This window comes from Scylla paramamosain, chromosome 4 (genome assembly GCF_035594125.1).
Source record: "Scylla paramamosain isolate STU-SP2022 chromosome 4, ASM3559412v1, whole genome shotgun sequence".
Classification (NCBI taxonomy): domain Eukaryota; kingdom Metazoa; phylum Arthropoda; class Malacostraca; order Decapoda; family Portunidae; genus Scylla; species Scylla paramamosain.
Window position 1 is genome coordinate 18,716,663 of NC_087154.1, and position 23,191 is coordinate 18,739,853.

A 23,191-nucleotide genomic window follows, 5' to 3' on the forward strand; every position below is an offset into this window, starting at 1 on the left:
AATTTATGAGAAATCCTAGGACCAGAAGATAAGAAAGAAAGGAAACAATTACAATGTGTAAATTAATAAGCAAATAGAAAAAATCTATTATTGCACACAAAGAGGAACTAGATATTTGATTGGACATAAAAAAAAAAGATGAGAAAGGATAGGTATTGGAGTAATTAAATACCACTTGCCTTCAGGAAATATCTGGAATTTTTAACAAAACACAATAGAAATATTGAGCGCACATCAACTGAAGGGAAGAATATATAAGTTCACACATGTAGACATAACTGTACTAGAGTATATCTCTGTAAACTATAAATATATGGAACAATCTAGTAACACATGGTAACGTACCCTCAAATCGACTTCCCTCCGTAGCAAGTCATAAAGTGTGGCACCTCGGCTTGTAATCTCTGATGCCAGGGATCGAATATGCTTCAGTTCTGAAATCTATAACGAAAAAAAATATTGCATTTTTAGTAAACTCCACATGACACCATTCAATCTCACACCAACTCATTTGCTTGTATGTTATTCTTTGTTAGTTTTTATCCCCTATTTATTTTCTTTTAAATCACAGGAGCTTCCTGACCACAACAGAAAAGCCTACAACTCTCCCTATCCAAATGCTCCCTCCTTGCTTGTTCAAGCAATTGGCTTTTAATACAATATCACCTCTCTAACACATGCAACCATTTCCATCGAGGCTCCAACAGCATCTTATTTGAGTAGCTGGCTGTAACGAGGGACCAAGTACCAACCACCATGAAATGGAGTTAATAATGTATTGTTCTATAACTTCCCCTACATCTTAGGAATAACACTGATGTGACCATACCTCTACCATGCATGCAGCTAACATCCATTAATCATAGTAGTGCGTACCTCACCGACCATGCTACCACCATCACTCTTTCGGTAATCAGATATATGAAGAGACAGATGTTGATAATGATGGTTAATTTTAATGCAGAACATTAGTGTACACTATTGTTACTAAAAAAAAATTTGTGTTACACACATGAAAGTTTTCATAAATGACAATAAAAAAAAAATCATTGCGGGGGACACGTAAGTCTTTCCTATCAACACGTGCCACATCAGCCAGCCAAAACTGTCGTACAGCATTGCTAATGCCAATATCCTTATGTTTTGTGTCAAGTTATTATAGGAAGCTATATCATTAAAGTACAATTATTACTTAACTATTGCTAAGAGAGAGAGAGAGAGAGAGAGAGAGAGAGAGAGAGAGAGAAAGTGCACTATCACAATGGTACTCTCTCCCTCTCTCATGTGATCTTGAAAAGGAAAGGCAAATCCCTTACTAATCTTTTAAAGAGTAGAAGGTAAAAATATTGAGAATAAACAACAGATCCACAATCTGTCTCACTACCCTGAGACAGTTTAGAGAGAGAGAGAGAGAGAGAGAGAGAGAGAGAGAGAGAGAGAGAGAATGAAGGGAAATGGAAATTATCGTACGTCTGGCAGTGTCGTCCATCCTCTCCCTCCCCCCCTCCTCCTCCTCCTACTACTACTACTACTACTACTACTACTACTACTACTACTACTACTACTACTACTACTACTACTTGAGACACACCAAGACTGCGACTGAGCCAGCAAGAAGCACTTAAATTAATGTCATGGAGTGTTTTACTTAGTAGTCTGAGTCTGTTCTTAATGAATTATCAAGAGATGCTGCATGTCAATAGATTTTATTTTTTTCAACGGTTTACTGGGCCATGTGAAAGTTTCGAAATCTGAAAATGTTTCCTGCTTAACATGCTGTATTATTTTTCATTTTATAACTCTTTAATTATTCAATGTAACAAAATCAGAAGTTTATTACATAAAAGCCAAGAGAATGTAGTCTATAATGAGATATAACACAATTGCATATACTCTGTCTAGGACACACTATACAGGTAAAGTAAAGCGATGATAAACGACCAACGCACGCAATGTGCTTATCTTTAAATGCAATTTACTTATTTATTTATTTTTGGTGTTTGGCCCCTTGTCGCAACCAGCTGCTCATTTACTGTATTTTATTTGAAAGATTGAATTACTGTCTTACCCACTGTCTCTCCTCCAAATACATAAAAACAAAGGAAATACTTATAAAAACTATATATTAGTAATAAAAACAGCTTTTGCTTTGTCTTTTAGTATGTGAAGTAAGTAACTTTATTCGGGAACTGAATTATGGTTCAGCAACTGAACCAATTATGAGTTCAAAAATTTATTTATTTATTTATTTATTTATTTCTTATTTATTTATTTTATTTATTTTTTTGTAAAGGGAGGCATTCAGTAACAGGTTCCACTGTGTGTGTGATGTGTGTGTGTGTGTGTGTGTGTGTGTAGAGAGAGAGAGAGAGAGAGAGAGAGAGAGAGAGAGAGAGAGAGAGAGAGAGAGAGAATAATAAAAACGCAAAAAATCTGAATATTACCTACAAAGGTTTGAAAATTTTAGACTTAACACAAAAAAAGTTTGGGAACTAATTACCGAAATAGAAAACATTAATAATAATAACAAGACGGTCTCCCACACACTACACTATAATGACACAGTCCTACACACTCCACATGAAATTTCAAATGCATTCAACACCTATTTTTCACAAATTGCACCTCAACTTAGCTCCCAGCTTCCTAGAGCTCAAAACTCACACATTTCTTATCTCAGAGGTAATTTCCTAAATTCCATGAATATTCCCATAGTGACAGGAAATGACATAGTAAAAGCTATTTCTGCCTTAAAAAATAAAAAATGCCCTACGGATGAAATACCTGTGAAAATAATCAAAGAGAACAAAAATCTTCTAGCAGAGCCACTCTCAAAATTATTCAATGATTCAATAAAAGATGGAGTTTTCCCTAATAGATTCAAGCTGGCAAAAATTATCCCTATCCATAAATCGGGAAGTAAAACTAATATCTCAAACTACCGACCAATCTCTATTTTACTAGTGTTCTCTAAAATATTTGAAATCATTATGAAGAACTTCCTCATGAACTACCTCAATTCACAAAAACTCTTAAATAATAGGCAATTTGGTTTCCGCCCCGGACTAAATACTTTTGACGCTATAAATGTGTTTACCTCTGACCTACACGATGCCTTGAATAAACATAAGTCTATAATATCCATTTTCATTGATTTCAGCAAAGCTTTTGACACAGTTGACCCAAACATTCTAATAGACAAATTACGTCACTATGGTATTTGCGGTTGTGTGGAAAATTGGTTCAAATCATATTTAACTGGCCGATCTCATTTTACATCCTACAATAACTCTAAATCAACCATCAAACCTATACATCTTGGCGTGCCACAAGGTAGCATCTTAGGCCCTATTCTTTTCCTGATATATATCAACGATATCAGCAATGCCTCTACTGTTTTCAACACTATACAGTTTGCTGATGACTCCACCTTGTACATGATTGGTGATAATCCCACTGACCTAATCTACAGAGCCAACCTAGAATTATCTGCCTTTTCTGAATGGTGTCTTGCAAATCGCCTAACAATTAACACAGCTAAAACTTTATACATGTTATTTACAAATACCACCACCAAATACCAACCCTTACCTAGACTTACCATATTAGATAAAGATATCACGCAAGTTTCTAAGACAAAATTTCTTGGAGTCACATTTGACAATAATCTTACCTTTAAATATCACATATCAAACCTTTGCCTAAAATTATCTAGATCAATAGCTCTATTGCTGAAAATAAAAAACTTTGTTCCAGTGGAAATTATGAAAATCATGTATTATGCCCATATATACCCACACTTAACCTACTGTAATCCAATTTGGTCCACTACCTACCCATGTCATCTACAAAACCTAAACATCCTCCACAAGAAAATTATTAGAATCATGACTAATAGTGACTTCCTCCAACACACACCTCCACTCTTTAAATCTATGAAAATCCTTCAACTCTCTGACTTATCAAACTTCTCTATTGCATCATACATGTTCAAATTGATAAATTCCAACAACAACAATACCCTGCCCCTAACTCATAACCACTCCACACGCTACAGGCATTCTCTACAGATTCCCCATCATACCCTAACTCTCTACCAACACTCTCTAATGTATAAAGGTCCCAAAATATGGAATAGCACCCTGTCACACATAAAAAATTCATTAAGCATAAATATCTTTAAGGGAAAACTAAAAGAATATTTATTGTCTCAATACTGACACATCTTGTACTTCAATCAATTTTTATCAATATCAGTTATTTTGTTTCTTGGTATTGTAACCAAATAGTTCATATCCTCTGTAACTAAAATAGTTTCTAACCTCTAGTATATATACATATTTATTTCTGTTTGTTTAATTATTCTCAAAACTAATATTTGCTTGTTTATAATCAGATTCCACTTCAATTTTCTCTATTTCTCATGTATAATTATGATTTTTCTCCTTTCCTTCCTGTTCTTGCATAGCCATTTATCCCTAAATCTTTTGTTATTGCTATTAATTTTTTTTTTTTTTACATTTTCTTCAATTAGATTTTTAGTTTAGTGTTGTTTTACATTTCAGTATTAAGTAGATATTAAGTGTGCCCAAAAAGCTTGTGCTTCATAAGGGGCTGTTTGTCTTTCAATTAATTGTACCTTAAGCTTATATATGTATTACAGACAAACATAATAAAGTGTTTAAAGTGTTTAAAGTGTTTAAAGTGAATGTGCAAAGCTGAGGTGTATGGACAACTGTAAATGGATACTTTCCTAAAACCATCCATTTCAGAGGAGTTCCTAAGAATAAGCAGTAGAACAGGCTATACTACTTTGCTCTACAGTGCTTGTCATTGAAATTGTTGCTGGGACTTCATTAACCGTTTGAATTTTCAAAATACCCGTGCTTGTTTCGGTTCAGCATGTGTGCTTTAAGTAAAATTACCACAAATCTGGCAACTTTGTCTCAGTGCCTGAGATGACATACAGAGGCAGGAAAAAATGGCAGTTGCTTATCACAGCTGTACTTGCTGACACTTTCTGCTGCCCTCCCCACCCACTAGGCTTGCACTTACACTGCTCTTCAGCTCTTTAACTTGACAATGGCTGGCTAAAAGATATTGTCAAAGGATGACAGTAGAGCTATCATGTCACTTCACAAGGCTGGACATTCTATGCAGGCTATCTCAGAAATGACCAATGTCAGTGCCAAATTCAAAGGTACCTGAAGCAGATGACGGAAGGAGGCAATAACACAGTACGACAGAAGAAAGAACAGCTAGGAAAGACCCACACAACTTCCCTCTGAAATCTGAAATTGGTACACTGTAAACTTGAATGTAGTCCTTGGGTATAAACCAGAAAAATAAAAGAAAACCCAAGACTGATGAGTGAAGTGTCTGTCTCACTGCATCCATGACAACCTCAGCTACCGCAGCTATGCAGTGCTGCACAAACCTTTGGTCTCTATCACCTAGCAAGAGAAGAGGCTTGCTTTTTGTGACAAACATAAGACCTGAACCCTCGAGCATTGGCATGGTGTGTTGTAGATAAGATTTTCAATGACAGCCACCAGTCAAGGTTATGACCTCCACCACACTTTAGTGGCTGTCAAGTTCCCTGATTCATTGATGGTGTGGAGCTGCTTCATCTATCATGGTGTGGGAAGTCTTGCAGTGCTACCTAAAAACATCACACTGAATCAGGGAACTGCCTGAAACTTCTCTGTGACCATCTACCAGGATCTTTTGAGAGATGCCAAGTTGCCACTTTTATGCAGGATGGAGCTTCCTGTCATACTGCCACATTAGTGAAGCAGTGGCTCAGGGACAGCTGTGTGCCATTCTTTGATGACTGGCCTGTAAATTCTCCTGACCTGAACCCCATTGAGAATTGGTGAGTTATAATTAAAAGAAAGTTACATAGCCACAATTGCTCTATGGCACCCGAGCTCCAGGCTGTACTCCACCACCTTTGGACAAGCTTTGTTCCGCAACATCTCATGGCACTTGCTGACAGCCTTCCTGCACGTTTGCACGTTTAGAAGAGTGAAGGAAGTGTAAGGGATGCCCATAAATACTGATTGTAAAATCAATAAATTTCTTTGGTGTATTACCCTGTTTATATTACCACACATAGGAGAAAAGGGGGTTGTAACATTTCCAAAGACAAGCACTGTATACAGGTTACTAAAATACTATCATATATATCTTCTTTGTTGTCATTATGATCACTGTTACTCTTTGATACTTTATGTAAATTGGTAAAATAACCATTGTCTTACCTTGTTGGAGACATCAAAGTTGAGTGTAGTTTCTGAGTGTTCCTCATATATGTTTTGGCCATCACTGTTCTGAATGGCAGCATACAAAATGCTGAGGCCCTTAAGAATTTCCTGTACTGCATAGCCATCACTTTGATACAGTCGTTTTGTGTTAAGGCGGACGTGAGCTTTTGCTGCCTTGAATCACCAATCAACCCAGTAGAAACAAGTAAAGAAAAATGGTAAGTTTCCATGTCAAAAAGCAGTTAATTAATAATGAAGTTTTTACTACTTTATTAATATTGTTACTGAGTCACATTCTATTCTTAGAAGTCTTATAATAATTCTTTAATTACAGGAAATACTAATAAGAAAGTTATTAACTTTATATGTTTGTTCATGGAAAGAACACCATCAACAAATTCAGATGATATATGAGTGAGCATAAAATAGAAAACAAAAAAAAAGGCCATGAACTTAAACTGGGAGAGATGAGTACATGAATAAGAACATATATGAATAAGGAGAACTCAGCTGCAACATGGAAAGGTGTTTAAAAATTGACAAAGTACACGAGACTTAGCAAAGGTCAGTTGAAATGTGCTTCAAACTTTATGCAGCAAGTCACAGTTGCTAGAAGGAAGCTTTCACATAAGATACATTGCATCATTCCACACTGCCAGACTTTAAAAAGTGTACAACCACTTACATAACAGTGAGTTTATCATCTGCACTTTGCATTTTGTCCTTGTCATGCTGCTTAGCATATGGTGGAAGCAGAGGGCATGTGAAAGCTTCTTTCTAACAGACATAAAATTTGAAACACATTTCTACTGACCTGTAAGTTTCATGTACTTTGTTAATTTTATTTCAGCACATCACTACTCTGCTGACATGCTGCTTCCCCATGAGGTTTTAAAACCATGTAGGTGTCATACCTTGATATTGTTCTGTCTTTCTGTGCATTTTTCAAATTGTTATGGATATTAAACAAACTCTGGAAATATCTGGTTGTATCTTATAATCTTGTCCAAGCATGGTGCATTATTCAATGTTGGTTAAACAAAACATCCATGAATCTAAAGTCCTTTCATTGTGCAAAATTTTTCCAACATGTATGTGTTCCTGCAAACTGTACATTCGAACTATTCTAATACAGCTTCTTGAAATAAATTGATGTTCTGGACCTTATCATTGTGCAAGTTCCACAATCACCCTTTTTCATTTGTTAGCTAACCAACCAGTCCACTACAGCCATAGTCAGGTTCCTCTGTCATATTAGCCAATCCTCTTCATTTGGGTACATACCAAAAATTGGAACTTTGATGAGGAGTTTCTAAGGAAGGGTAGGGGTACCAATCCATATTAAATTTCCAAATTACTGCATTAAATTAATATTATTTACTACAATGTGATCTTTCCTCTCATTGTCCCCTCGTGCCATGCCTCCTCCTCTGTCACTCCCTCCAACATACTGAAGAGATTCTTCATTTCCACTTGACACTGCTTTGGACACAACTGCCCATTCCTCTGTCATCTTATTAGGTAAGATGACAGCTTATTGAGGGTTGAACCCTCCCTCTGGCACCAAAATCCTCACACATAACTCAGCCTCCACATCTCAGATCTTCTCACAAAACTAAGCCTGCAACTCTGAAATCCTCTGATGGAATTTAGCCTCCAACTCTGAGACCTTTGCAATGAAAGCCTTGAGAACACTAGAAGAACTAACACAGCTAGTAGGGTGTCATCTTTCCCCTCTAGTGTCAAATCACTGGGTCACTATCACACACTGCACCAACAAACATCTGACCACCATGAAGTCTGATTTGCAAATGAAGTCTAACCTGAGACTGAAGTCTGACCTGAGACTCAAGCTTGTCTCTAACTAATATATAACATTTATCAAGCCTTAGTATTTCTTAAGTGTTATCCAAGAACCATATTCTCAAACATTTCAGTACCTTATCCCAACTACTTATAATGGGATTTAGTGGAAGCAGAAAGGTAGGCATAGGAGAAAAAAGGAGATGCAAAAAGGGGAAAGAAGAATGGCTAAGTGAAAAATGTGAGAAAATGTAATGAGTGTTTTTAAATGCACAAAAAGATTAGGAAAATGACAGGAAGGAGACCAACAAAGAGCTCAGTGATAATGGGCAAAGAGGGAGACATACTTATGGATATTTCCAATATAAAAAGCTGGGAAGAATATAATTAAGAACTGAAAAGTGATAAATGGGATATTTGATCAAATTTTTAAGAAATACATTTCTGAAAGTTAATGAGAGATGATATAACACCAATGAAAAGGGAGAGATCTGGTAGAGAAGATGGAGTACTTGTCTAGATAGTGGAAACAGCAGGTGATTTTGATTTAAAGATATTATGGGATTATGGGATTTATGAATCTGGATATATACTGGAAAAGATGAGTGTCTGAGCCTAAAGCAAATTCTAAGAAAGACAGCAGTGTCAAAAACATATAATAATATTCAGCCTCATATGAACCAGTTAGGGAAGATGATTTAGGGAGTAGTGATGAATAGGATAAGATCAGTGATTAACTCTAGAGTAGTGATGAACAGTTTAAGATCAATGATTAACTCTAGAGTAGTGATGAACAGTTTAAGATCAATGATTAACCCTAGAGTTGCACAAGAATAATAATGATTTTAAGAGGGAAAATGAAATGTCATCTATTTTAAGGATTATTTTGAAGAGAATAGTGGAGGAACAGAAATAAGTTAGGTGATATGCCAAAAGTTATAATTAGAGAAACAAATTTTAACAACAAAAGATATATGAATGACAAGGTGTTGCTAACAGATTCATAGGATAAACTTCAGGAATTAATAGAGAAGCTGTAGGAAAGGTACAATAAAAGCCAGAACGAGATTGTGAGAACATCAAAAAAAAGATTACTTTGTAGTGATCATTACTAGCAATGGCAGACTCTTAAAACAAGTGGAGAACTTCAACTAGGAATTACAATCTTAGAAGTATGATTTCTGAACACAGATTGCAAAGGAGAAAAAATAACAAGGAAGATTTGAATAATATTAACAACATTCAGCGAAAAAAAAATACCAATGAGTCTAGATGCTGATTTGAAGATAAAACTGTTGAAGTTTTGTATGATTGACAATGATGTATGGATGTGGAATGTCAACCATCAAGAAGGAAATGAGAAAAAGTTACAAGCAACAAAGATATGGTTTGTGAGTAGGATGTTGTACAATCCATAAATGGTAGAAATTATGAATGTTGAGGTATTAATAAGACCAGAAGCAAAGTGATAGTTGATGCAATACATAACGAAAAGAGAACCTAGAATTTTAGGCCATATGTTGAGAGTAGGAGAACTGGAGAATGAATGTTTGTTAACAATGAATAGAGGGATGAAGATGAAGAGGATGACAGAGGATAAAGTTTACAAACAGCCCAAGAAATATAGGCAGGCAGGCAGTAGAAACCTGCCAAAACGATAAATACTCCCAGTGGGGTCTAAAGCACTGTTCTGGGGGTGCTGTGAACTTATCATTAAACCCAGCTGTGACCTCACTGAACATTTCCCTTTGTGTCTCACAACACAAGGGGGCAGTCACAGCCTGCCCTCTAAAGACAACTCTCTTCCTCCACATAAAACCACAAGCACCTAATAACACACACCCTTCACTCAAAAATTTTAAAATCATCATGGTGACTCCTACACCAGCTTCAGAGTCCCCATCTGGGGAGGGGATCATAAATGTCCCCAGGTCGGACTACCTTTTTGTCAACGACCCTAAGTGTCTTGACACCCCCTTCAACTTTTTCTTCATTAACTTCTGCAACATTCACGGTCTAAGATCTAATTTTCAATCTGTAGAACACCACCTCTCCTCTTCTAAACCTCATCTTCTTTTCCCCACTGAAACTCAAGTGTCTGAGGCAACTGACAGTAGCCCCTTTTCTGTTCCCTCCTACTTTCTCTATCCTCATTTTCGATCCAAAGCTGGATGCTGTGTTTATGTGCACAATGACTTAACCTGCTCTCGTGCCCACGCTTTTGAATCTTCCAAGTTTTCCACCATCTGGCTATGACTACAGAGTCACTCTCAAACTAAATTTATCTGTGCGGTATACCTCTCACCTAACTCCTCTGACTATAAGAAATTCTTTGACTACTTAACTTCCAAAGTGGAGCACATTCTGACCCTCTTCCCTTTGGCAGAGATCTCCATTCTTGGAGACTTCAATGTTAACCACCAGCTTTGGCTTTCCTCTCCCTTCACTGACCATCCTGGTGAACTAGCCTACAACTCTGCTATCCTCCCCGACCTAGAGCAACAGGTGCAACACCCTACTCATATTCCTGACCGTCTTGGAGATATGCCCAACATTCTTGACCTTTTCCTAACCTCTAATCCTTCTGTTTGTGCTGTCACCCTTTCTTCTCCGTTGGGCTCCTCCGATCATAATCTCATATCTGTATCTTGTCCTATCACTCCAATCCCTCCTCAGGATCCCCCTAAGTGAAGGTGCCTCTGGCATTTTGCCTCTGCTAGTTTGGGGGACCTGAGGAGGTATTTTGCTGATTTTTCCTTGGAATGACTACTGCTTCTGTGTCAGAGCCCATCTTTGTGTGCTGAGCACATAACAGAGGTGATAGTGTCTGGCATGGAGGCGTACATTCCTCACTCTTTTTCTTGTCCTAAACCTTCTAAACCTTGGTTTAACACAGCTTGTTCTTGTGCTATACATGATAGAGAGGTGGCACACAAAAGGTACTTAAGCCTTCCATCACCAGAATCTCAAGCACTTTATATTTCTGCCTGGAACCATGCCAAGTCTGTTCTCCAACTAGCCAAAAACTCCTTCATTAACAGAAAGTGTCAAAACCTTTCAAGATCTAACTCCCCTCGTGACTTCTGGCATCTAGCCAAAAATATCTCCAATAACTTTGCTTCTTCTTCTTTCCCCCCTCTGTTTCAACCAGATGGCACCACTGCTATCACATCTATTTCTAAAGTTGGACTCTTCACTCAAACCTTTGCTAAAAACTCTACCTTGGACGATTCTGGGCTTGTTCCTTCCTCTCCTCCACCCTCTGACTACTTCATGCCACCTATTAAAATTCTTTGCAGTGATGTTTTCCATGCCCTCGCTGGCCTAAACACTCGGAAGGCTTATGGACCTGATGGGGTCCCTCCTATTGTTCTCCGAAACTGTGCCTCTGTGCTTGCACCTTGCCTAGTCAAACTCTTTCAGCTCTGTCTGTCAACATCTACCTTTCCTTCTTGCTGGAAGTTTGCCTACATTCAACCTGTTCCTAAAAAGGGTGACCGTTCTAATCCCTCAAACTACTGTCCTATTGCTTTAATTTCCTGCCTATCTAAAGTTTTTGAATCTATCCTTAACAGGAAGATTCTTAAACATCTATCACTTCACAACCTTCTATCTGATCGCCAGTATGGGTTCCGTCAAGGCCACTCTTCTGGTGATCTTTTGGTTTTCCTTACTGAGTCTTGGTCATCCTCTTTTAGAAATTTTGATGAAACTTTTGCTGTTGCCTTGGATATATCAAAAGCTTTTGATAAAGTCTGGCACAAAGCTTTGATTCCTAAACTACCCTCCTATGGCTTCTATCCTTCTCTCTGTAACTTCATCTCAAGTTTCCTTTCTGACCGTTCTATTGCTGCTGTGGTAGACGGTCACTGTTCTCCTAAATCTATTAACAGTGGTGTTCCTCAGGGTTCTGTCCTGTCACCCACTCTCTTATTATTATTCACTAATGATCTTCTAAACCAAACTTCTTGTCCTATCCACTCCTACACTGATGATACCACCCTGCACTTTTCCACGTCTTTTCATAGACGTCCAACCCTTCAGGAGGTAAACATTTCACGCAGGGAAGCCACAGAACTCTTGACTTCTGATCTTTCTAAAATTTCTGATTGGGGCAGAGCAAACTTGGTATTGTTCAATGCCTCAAAAACTCAATTCCTCCATCTATCAACTCAACACAACCTTCCAGACAACTATCCCCTCTTCTTCAATGACACTCAACTGTCCCCCTCTTCTACACTGAACATCCTCGGTCTGTCCTTTACTTATAATCTGAACTGGAAACTTCACATCTCATCTCTAGCTAAAACAGTTTCTATGAAGTTAGGCGTTCTGAGACATCTCCGCCAGTTTTTCTCACCCCCCCCAGCTGCTAACTCTGTACAAGGGCCTTATCCATCCATGTATGGAGTATGCTTCACATGTCTGGGGGGGTTCCACTCATACTGCTCTTCTAGACAGGGTGGATTCAAAAGCTTTTCGTCTCATCAACACCTCTCCTCTAACTGACTGTCTTCAGCCTCTCTCTCACCGCCGCAATGTTGCATATCTAGCTGTCTTCTACCGTTATTTTAATGGTAACTGCATGCGTCCCCTCCTTCCGTGGCCTCGCTGCACAAGACTTTCTTCTTTGTCTCACCCCTATTCTGTCCACCTCTCTAATGCAAGAGTTAACCAGTATTCTCAATCATTCATCCCTTTCTCTGGTAAACTCCGGAACTCCCTGCCTGCTTCTGTATTTCCACCTTCCTGTGACTTGAATTCCTTCAAGAGAGAGGTTTCAAGACACTTATTCATCAATTTTTGACCACTGGTTTAACCCTTTTATGAGACTGGCATGTCAGTGGGCACTTTTTTTATTGGATTTTTGTTGCCTTTGGCCAGTGTCCTTCCTACATAAAAAAAAAAGAAATAGAATGGCAAACATTGCCAAACTGGCTAATGATCAAGAGAGAGATTGAAATCTATGGTTGTCAACATCACAAGTCTGGCAATACAATAAGTTAAAAGTTCTAAAATTTTTTAGGGTAGTTTTATGATTCTATTACAGTACTTCAAGTTTCATGCTAGCTTTCTTCTCAAGGCAAAGCTCTAAACTCTAGGATCATAAAGACTTTGGGTACTGAAGACACTGAAAAAAAAAGCTTATTTATTCTGGCTGCATGTGGTAGAACAGTGTGAGTGTGTGTGTACTTTGTCCTCACATCTGACATGATGCAGTGGTGTAGTGCCACCACATCTAGAATTGTGTTAGTATGTGTATTTTTGTCTTCACATCTGGTGTGACATGGCAGCGCAGTGCCATTGCATCTAAAACTGAGTGAGCATGTTTTGTCCCCAAATGTGACATGACACAGTAGTGTAACAGTGCATCATAATCTGTTTGAGTGGGTTTTGTCCTCAAATCCAGCTTGATGTGGCAGTGTGGCACTGTTACACCATGTTATGGCACCTGGAGGAGGTAGTAGAAACCTGCCAAAACAATAATTACTCCCAGTGAGGTATGAAGCACTGAATTAAGGTGTGCTGTAAACTTATCAATAACCCAGCTGTGACCTCAATTAATATTTTTTTTTGTATCACACAACACAAGAGGGCAGTCACAACCTCCAAAGACAAATCTCTTCCTTCACACAAAACTACATGCATCTAATTATATGGTCACCCTTCACTCAAAATTCTGAATTAAATATGGGGACTCCTACACCAGCCTCAGAGTCCCTGTCTGGGGAGAAGACCACAAACGTCCCCAGGTCAGACTGCTCTTCTGGTATTAACCATAAATGTCTTGACAACCCCCCCCTCATCAACATTTTCTTCATTAGCTCTTGTAACATTCGTGGCCTTAGATCTAATTTTCAATCTGTAGAACACCACCTCTCCTCTATTAAATCTCATCTTTTCCTAATTGAAACACAGATGTCTGAAGCAACTGATAGAAGCCCCTTTTTCTGTTCCCTCCTACCTTCTTTATTCTCATTTTCAATCCAAAGCTGGATGTTGTGTATATATTTGCAACAACTTAACTTGCTCTTGTGCCCACACTCTTGAATCATCTGAATTTTCCACCATATGGCTATGACTGAATTTATCTCACTTAACTCTCCTGATTATAAAAAATTATTTGACCACTTAACTTCCTAAGTGGAACATATCTTGACTCTCTTCCCTTTCACAGAGATCTCCATTCTTGAAGACTTCAATGTTCACCACCAGCTTTGGCTTTCCTCTCCCTTCACTGACTATGCTGGGGAAGTAGCCTTTAATTTTGCTATCCACCACGACCTAGAGCAACTGGTGTGACACCCTCTTTGTATTTTTGACTGTCTTGGAGACATGCCCAACATTCCTGACCTTTTCCTAACCTCTAAGCCTTATGGTTATGCTATCATCTTATCTTTTCCACTGGGCTCCTCTGATCACAGTTTCATATTTGTATCTTGTTCTATCATTCCAATTTCTCCTCATGATTCCCCAATGCAGAGGTGCCTCTGGCATTTTGCCTCTGCTAATTGGGGGGACCTGCGTTCAGCAAAGCCCCCATACAAACATATGTTGATTAAACTAGAATTATGTGGTAACCAAGGCAACGTGTTAAGATGGGTAGAAAACTGGCTAAACAACCGTACACTAAGAGACGTTACAAGTGGAAAAGCATCCAAGTGGACTGGGGTACTACATGAATCAGTCTTAGGACCTGTTTTTTTTATTTTTATAAACAACATAGATGAGAGTTTTACCAGTATAATATCAAAGTTTGCTGATGACACCAAAATAGCAAATTCCATAGTCTCTAACGAACAACCACAGGTAATGCAGAATAATCTTGATAAACTGTCAGAATGGAGGCAAACCTAGCAAATGAGTTTTAATGCAGATAAATGTAAAGTGCTTTACATTGCGTATCAAAATGAGAAAGCAAAGGATATTAAGAATGGTACCCAACTTAAAAGTGTAGATAACAAAACTGACTTAGATGTAATAATATCGAGCAACCTAAAACCTAACCTACAATGTTCAGAAGTCATAAAGAAGGCAAACAAAATAATTGTGTTGATTGGCAGATCATTTGAATATAAATCTAAAGATATAATCCTCACTTTGTATAACTCCTTGGTTCATCTTCTTTTGGAATATTGGATTCAAGCATGGTGTCCCTATTACCAGAAAGGCATAGATAAATTAGAACAAGTTAAGCATAAAGTAACAAAAATTATACAAGCCTAAGAAACTGTAGTGTGTGTGTGTGTGTGTGTGTGTGTGTGTGTGTGTCTGTGTGTGTGTGTGTGTGCGTGTGCATGTGTGTGTGTGTGCGCGTGCATGTGTGTGTGTGTTTACCTAGTTGTATTTTACTTAGTTGTGGTTTATGGGAGGGGAGTAATCTCATAATATCCCATCTCTATATCTATCCAGTTTGGTCTTAAAAGCATGGACAGTTACGGCATTGACAACGTCTTCACTGAGTTAATTCCATTTGTTCACACTTCTATGAGGAAAACTTTACTTCTTGATGTCTCTTCTACAGTTAACTTTCTTCAGCTTCTTATTGTGTCCCCTTGTATTCTGTGTCTAAATTTATAAAACATTTTTTGTCAACATTTTTCATACTATTTATCATTCTATAGATGTTTATTAAATCTCCTCTCTCTCTCCTATTTTCAAGGGTAGGAATTTCCAACATTTTTAATCTCTCTTTATAGGTCGACTTGCTGACCTCCCAAACCATCTTAGTAACTGCTTTTTGTACCCTTTCTAATTTTATAATATTCCTCTTTGTATGAGGAGACCACACCACTGCTGTATATTCCAATCTTGGTCTTATCATGGAAATCAACAACTTTTTTATCATTCCTTCATCCAAATATGAGAATGCCATTTTTGCTCCTTTTAACAACTTCATCATCTCTCCAGTAATTTTATCAGTGTGTCTGTCTGGAGTCAAATTTTCAGTAACTGTTACTCCCAAATCCACTTCCTCTTTTGACTTCTTTAACTTCACACCATCCATCTCATAATGATATTGTATTATTTTCTTACTCATACTAAACTCCATTACTTTAAATTTACTTCAATTGAATTCCATTTGCCAAGATTTACTCCATCTATTTATCTTATTTAAATGATCTTGCAGTACCACACAGTCATTTACACTTTCTACTCTTCTCATCAGCTTAGCATCATCTGCAAAATAAGTTCATATAACTACCTATTTCTTCATTTATGTCATTCACATATATTACAAACATTATCAGTCCCAATACTGACCCCTGTGGAACACCACTAGTTACTTTCAGCCAAGATGAATTTTGGTCTTGTATTACTGTTCTCATCTCTCTATCATCCAGATAATCCTCCATCCACTCCAGCAGTCTTCTTCCAATTTTTCCACAATTTTTTTATCTTCCATAGCAATCTTCGGTGTGGTACTTTGTCAAATGCTTTCTTCAAGTCTACGTAGACACCATCCACCCATCAATCTCTCTCCTGCACAATATTGACTACCCTTGAATAAAAGGACAATAAGATTATGGAGCATGATCTTGCCCTCTTAAATCCAAATTGACAATTTACCAAAACTTTATCTCTTTCCAAATGTTCCATCCATCTTTCCTTTATTGTTCTTTCACATAGTTTTCCTACAACACTAGTCAAGGACACTGGTCTATAATTTAGTGGGTTTTCCTTATTTCCTCCATTGAATATTGGTGTAACATTTGCTCTCTTCCAGTCTTTTGGTACTCTTCCCTGTGATAATGTGTGTGTGTGTGTGTGTGTGTGTGTGTGTGTGTGTGTGTGTGTGTGTGTGTGTGTGTGTGTGTGTGTGTGTGTGTGTGTGTGTGTGTGTGATTCACCTGCAGTTGTCTGCTGGTTACCCAGCCAGTCGTTCCCCTATGGAAAGAGCTCAGAGCTCATTGTGACCGATATTTGGGTAGGACTGAGACCACTTACACTCACACACCAGGACAGTGAGGTCACAATCCCTTGGGTTACATCTCATACCTACTTGTTGCTAGATGAACAGGGGCTACACATTAAGAGGCTCACCCATTTGTCTCGTTGTGCCCAGGAATTGAACCCAGGCCTTCTTGGTTGTGGGCCAAGCGTGCTAACCACTACACTACACAGTGTGTGTGTGTGTGTGTGTGTGTGTGTGTGTGTGTGTGTGTGTGTGTGTGTGTGTACGAGTATGTGTGTGTGTGTGTGTGTGTGTGTGTGTGTGTGTGTGTGTGTGTGTGTGTGTGTGTGTGTATTTACCTAGTTGTGTTTTAAAGGAAAAGAGCTATGCTCATGCTGTTCTGTCTCCATATCTATAAGCATCCAGCTTAACTTTAAATTCATTAATATTTTTTGCTTGTACCACTGTTTCATCTAAGTTGTTCCTTATTTCTATGCTTCTACTTGGGAAATCATATTTCTTGACATCTCTTCTACTTGCTGTTTTCTTCAATTTCACTCCATGTCCTCTTGTATCTCTTGAGTTCCACACAAATAAGTCTTCTTTGTCAACTTGATCCTTACCCTTTAAGGCTCTGTATATAGCAATCAGGTCTCCTCTTTCTCTTCTCTCTTGTAATGATGGAAGTTTCATTCTCCTTAATCTTTCTTCATAGGTTAAATCTCTCAAACTTGGTACCAATTTGGTTGCAGCTCTTTGGATCCCTTCTATTTTCTTTATTTCCTTTTTATTATGGGGTGACCAAACAATTGTGGCATATTCCAGTTTTGGTCGAATCACATATTCCATCAACTTTTTTCATCGGTGTGTGTGTGTGTGTGTGTGTGTGAGTCACATTGTGAAACAAGGGTGATAACTGGTGTGTATCTGCATATTTTAGCCCTTGTTAACTAGGTTGTCTTGACATCAAATGGATGAGGGGGGAAAGCAGTGAGCAGAAGTTTGGCGGGCTGGCCAGCAAGGAAGGGACACCAGTACACCTTCACCACACTCGCCACCTGGACATCCTCACCACCCAGTATACTTGCAACTTGTAAAAGGCAGAATAAACTGAACCAGGCAACCAAAATTTTATCATTCCATCGCAGAAAAAAACCATACAAAGAGCATCTTAAAGAATTAAATTTATTCTCATTAATACAAAGAAGACTAAGAGGCAACTTAATATAGGTGCTTTCAAATCATCAAAAGCATTGATAACATGTACTGCAGTAAATATTTCACGATAGATTTTTCAAATTACATGCAAGGAAACAGTTGCAGAATTGTTAGGAAATCCTTAAACTCTCATGAATCAAAAAATTTTTTTTTCCATAGTGTTGTTAATCTATGTAATGGGCTTCCTTGAGACATGATACACTATAACACCATAGAGACTTTTAAATGCTGTTTTGATAAATATTTTGCCTCAAATCCACTGTTAACAGCATTTGTTCGTTAGAGATTAAACTCCTTGCCTCCAGGAAATAGGGGGACCTCATTTCATCTATTTTCATTTTCTCCTAAAAAATTTTCTTCTGGTTTTTTAATTCTCTAACCTCATGATGTATTTATTTCCAATCTATTTCTTGTACAGCTTATGCTGGAGGGAGTGGAGGGTGGGGAGAGAGCCTTCTGCTTTCCTGTCCTTTTCTTCTACCATCAATTTAAAAGTCCTAGCTCAGATCACCTCGTGAGAACTACAAGGTCTGTTGTGGCCTGTGTATCTATGTAACTCTATATGACTTTATGTAACCCTCTGACTATTTCATGCTACCTATTAAGATCTTTCATAGTGATGTTTTCCATGCCCTCTCTAGCCTTAACCCTTGCAAGGATTATAGGCTTGGTGGAGTTCCTCCTACTGTTTCCCAAAACTGTGAAATTGCAGCTATGCTTGAACATTGCCTAGTCAAATTATTTCAAGTCTGTTAATCAACATCTACCTTTCCTTCTTGCTGGAAGATTGCCTACATTCAGCCTGTTCCTAAAAAGGGTGACAGCTCTAATCCCTCAACAGCAAGATTCTTAAACATCTATCACTTCACAGCCTTTTATCTGATCACCCGTATGGATTTCATTAAGGCCGCTCTACTGGTGATCTTCCGACTTTCCTTGTTTAGTCTTGGTCATTCTCTTTTAGGGATTTTAGTGAAACTTTCTCTGTTGCCTTAGACACATCAAAAGCTTCTGATAGAGTCTGGTACAAAGATTTGATTTTCAAACTACCCTCATAGGGCTTCTTTCCTTCTCTCTGTAACTTCACCTCAAGTTTCCATTCTGACCATTCCATTGCTGCTGTGGTAGACAGTCACTGTTCTCCTAAGTCTATTAACAGTGGTGCTCCTCAAGATTCTCCCCTGTTACCCATACTCTTCCTATTATTCATCAGTGATCTTCTAAACCAAACTTCTTGTCCTATCCACTCCTACTCTGATGATACTTCCATGTCTTTTCATAGACATCCAACAGAAGAACATAAGAAATAAGGGAAGCTGCAAGAAGCCACCAGGCTTACACGTGGCAGTCCCTGTATGAAATATACCCGCCTATTTCCACTATCACTCCCATCCACAAATCCGTTAAATCTTTTCTTAAAGCTCCCTAATGTCTTAGCACTAACAACTTGATTACTGAATCCGTTCCATTCATCTACCACTCTGAGAACCAATTTCTTCCTATCTCTTTCTTAAACCTAAATTTTTCAAGCTTGAACCCATTATTTCTTTATCTGTCCTAGCTGCTGATCCTAAGAATTTTGCTTATGTCCCCCTTGCTACAACCCTTATACCACTTAAAGACTTCTATCAGGTCCCCTCTTAACCTACGTCTCTCTAAAGAATGTAAATTTAATAACTTCAATCTCGCCTTGTAAGGAATACTCCTCATCTTCTGTATCTTTACAGTCATTCTCCTTTGTACTGATTCTAATAGACCTATATCTTTCCTGTAATGTGGGGACCAGAACTGCACAGCATAATCTAGATGAGGTCTGACCACCACCAAATATAACTTCAATATTATTTCAGGCCTTCTACTTTTAACACCCCTAAAAATTAATCCTAATACCCAAATTGTCCTGTTTCTGGCCTTTATGCATTGCTTTCCAAGACAGAGTTCAGAGCTAACTATAACTCCTCAGTCTTTTTCATACCCTGAACCTACCAGAGTTTTGTTGTTTATAGTGTACCTACTGTGTGGGTTTCCTCTACCTATACTAAGTAGTTTGCTTTTGTTGAGATTAAACCACATTTGCCATCTGTCCATCCATTTGTTCATCCTATCTAAATCTGTCTGCAAGATGATGGCATCTGATTCTGACCTAATTAATCTACTTATTTTTGTGTCATCTGCAAATTTACTAACATCACTACTGATTCCACTACCCATATCATTGATATATATTAAAAACAACAATGGCCTTACTCCTGATCCCTGTGGCACCCCACTAATTACCTGACCCCACTCGGATTTAGAGCCGTTTATTACAACTCTCTGTCACTGTCACTTAGCCATGACCTTATCCAGCCTAACACCTTCCCATCTATCCTGTGTGCCCTAACCTTTCTCAGGAGTCTCTGGTGGGGTACCTTGTCAAACACTTTACTAAAGTCCAGATGTAAGATGTCATAACTATCACCATTATCTGCTGCCTCATACACTTTATTGTAAAAACTTAACAAGTTTGTCAGGTACGACTTCCCCTTCATGAAGCCATGCTGTGATTGATTTATTAAGTTATTTTTGTCTAAATCCTCCCTAATATTCTTCACTATTACTGACTCCATTATTTTACCTACAACAGAAGTTAAGCTGACAGGTCTATAATTGGACATTAAAGTTTTATCTCCTTTCTTAAAGATGGGCACTACATTAGCCTGCCTCCACATTACTGGTACCTCACCTGACTCAAGTAATTTCCTAAAGATAGAAACTAATGACTCACTAATAACCTCTTTGTATTCCTTAAGTACTCTGGGATATATTTCATCTGGTCCTGGTATCTTGAACTTTTTTAGCCAATCTATCTTCTGTTCCACTATCTCCTTAGTTATGGTAATATCTGTCAGCCTCTCATTCTCATCTGCTCTAAACATCTGTTCACTATTCAGCATATCTTGCATGTTTTCCTGGGTGAAAACAGTTAAAAAATACACATCCAGAATTTTACTAATTTCCTCCCCAGAACTAACCAGATCCCCATCTGCTGCCTTTAATGGACCTATAGCTTTCTTATTCTTGTTCTATATATCTGATAAAATCCCTTGGGGTCCGTATTCGCCTGGCTGGCTACCTTTTAATTCATAATTGCTTTTAGCTTTCCTCGTTAACCTCCTGACTGATCTAATTAATTCATCATATTGTCACCTTAAAACCTCTTTCCCTGACTTTAATCTCTTATATATACCTTTCTTCCACCCTATATAGTGTTTTAACCTAACAGTTATCCATTTAGGGCCATTTTTCTGTGACTTTATTGCTCTATACAGGATGTTTGCTAACTGTCCTGTATGTAATTTACCTGCGAAATATTCATACAACTCATCTACATTTACTTCACCTAATCCTCTCATCTAAGCCCCTTCCATCCCCTCCACTCCCTCATCTACTCACTTCGACCTCACCTCTCCCATCTCAGCATGACTTGATCCTCCTACACATTTACACATATCTCCCCCATCTCTCCCTACACCAACCCTTCCAGACACTTCTTCCCTTCTCTTGTCCTACACTCTCACACCTCACCTCACCTCTTATCTCTCTCAACTCTGTCCCTAACCTGACCTCACCCTGCGTCCATTGCCATCGTCTCCTTGGAGGTATGTTTTTAATCCCTCAAAATCTGCTCTCCTAAAATCAGAAATTTTACTAGTGTTTTTGCTTCTAAAAGTTTCATCCCATTTTAATTTGTACCTAATTTCCCAATGGTCACTGTTACCTGGCTGTCCTCCAGCCTCTACCTGCATGACTGCTTCCTCCCTGTTAGTTAGATGTGGTCTATGCTAGGAATATTCATGATTTTAAGGAAAAGTTGGATAAGAATACTTATAGAGATGGAAGAGTACAAGCTTAGCTCCTCTCCTGTATGTCACAACTAGATAAATACAACTCGATAAATACATACACTTTCTCTCTATTTGTGTGTGTCTGTGTTCACCACACACACACACATGAAAATAACTAGGGAGAAAGAAGAAGTGAAAGGGGCTAATTAAATTATAGCAGAAGTGGCGGAGGAAGGAGAGGGGACAATCGAATAAATTGAAGAGGTTTACAGGATCAGAAAATACGAAGTGGAACAAGACCAATGAAAATAAGATTCATGTCACAAATAGCAGCAGAACATGTCTTGCAGAGAACAGGAAAATTGGCAAAAATAGGAGTGAAGGAAATATGGATAAAAAGACATGAATGAAGAAGAGAGAAGTAAACTGGAAGAACTGAGAGCAGAGGCCCAGTCAAAAAATGAGGAGAGAACACAGGAACAAGGGAGAAGATTCACCTGGAAAGTTGTGGACATGAAAGTGAGGAAATGATTGCAAAAAGGTGCCACGCAAGATCACCAAGCAGAAGTTTAAAGATTATGTATACTTATGCAGATGGTTTGGTGTTGAGCCTACTGGAACTTAAAGACTACTTAAAGAACAATAAGCTAGATGTGGTATATTTAACAGAAACCAAACAAAAAGAGGAAATGAAGTTGGGATTTGCAAAGGAAGGATATAGAACATGGAGGAGAGACAAGAAAGGAAAGCGAGGAGGAGGAGGAGTGATGATATTAGTAAAAGAGGATATTGTTGTTGAGGAGATGGAATATGGTGATGGAATGGCAGAAACATTGAGTGTTGTGATTAAGATCAAAGGAAGTGAAAAAAAGGAAAATCATTGTGACATACATGCCACCAAAAACTAATGCATAGGAGACCAATAAATTTAAAAGTATGCAACTAGAGACAAAAAATATTATAGAGGAAATGATAAGGAAAAGTAACAAAGCGACCTCAACACTAAAGGAATTAACTGGCAGGAGATGGAAATGAAAGAAAATGTCGGGTCATGGAGTGAAGAACTCAAGCAAACCATGAAAGTGAATACAATGAGACAGTGGGTGAATGAGTCTACAAGATGCAGTGGAGAAGAAGAACCATCACAGTTGGACTTAGTGTTTACAAAAACCTCAAAAAGT

General features: G+C 38.2%; 1 protein-coding gene across 4 annotated transcripts in view; it reads right to left on the minus strand.

The window, feature by feature from the left end:
• The window catches only part of LOC135099789 (clusterin-associated protein 1-like), a 193,399-nt gene that overhangs the window by 151,129 nt on the left and 19,079 nt on the right, over positions 1–23,191 (minus strand). For 3 of the 4 annotated variants that reach the window (XR_010268380.1, XM_064002304.1, XM_064002303.1), the window contains exons 3-4: positions 6,264–6,440; positions 346–441 (exon numbers count right to left, since the gene is read on the minus strand). Coding sequence is in view for 3 of the 4 variants with exons in the window: in XM_064002304.1 (XP_063858374.1) it covers positions 346–441; positions 6,264–6,440 (273 nt within the window). In the remaining variant the exon portion in view is untranslated. The remainder of the gene's footprint in view (positions 1–345; positions 442–6,263; positions 6,441–23,191) is intronic. The other variant, XM_064002305.1, reaches the window with a different exon arrangement.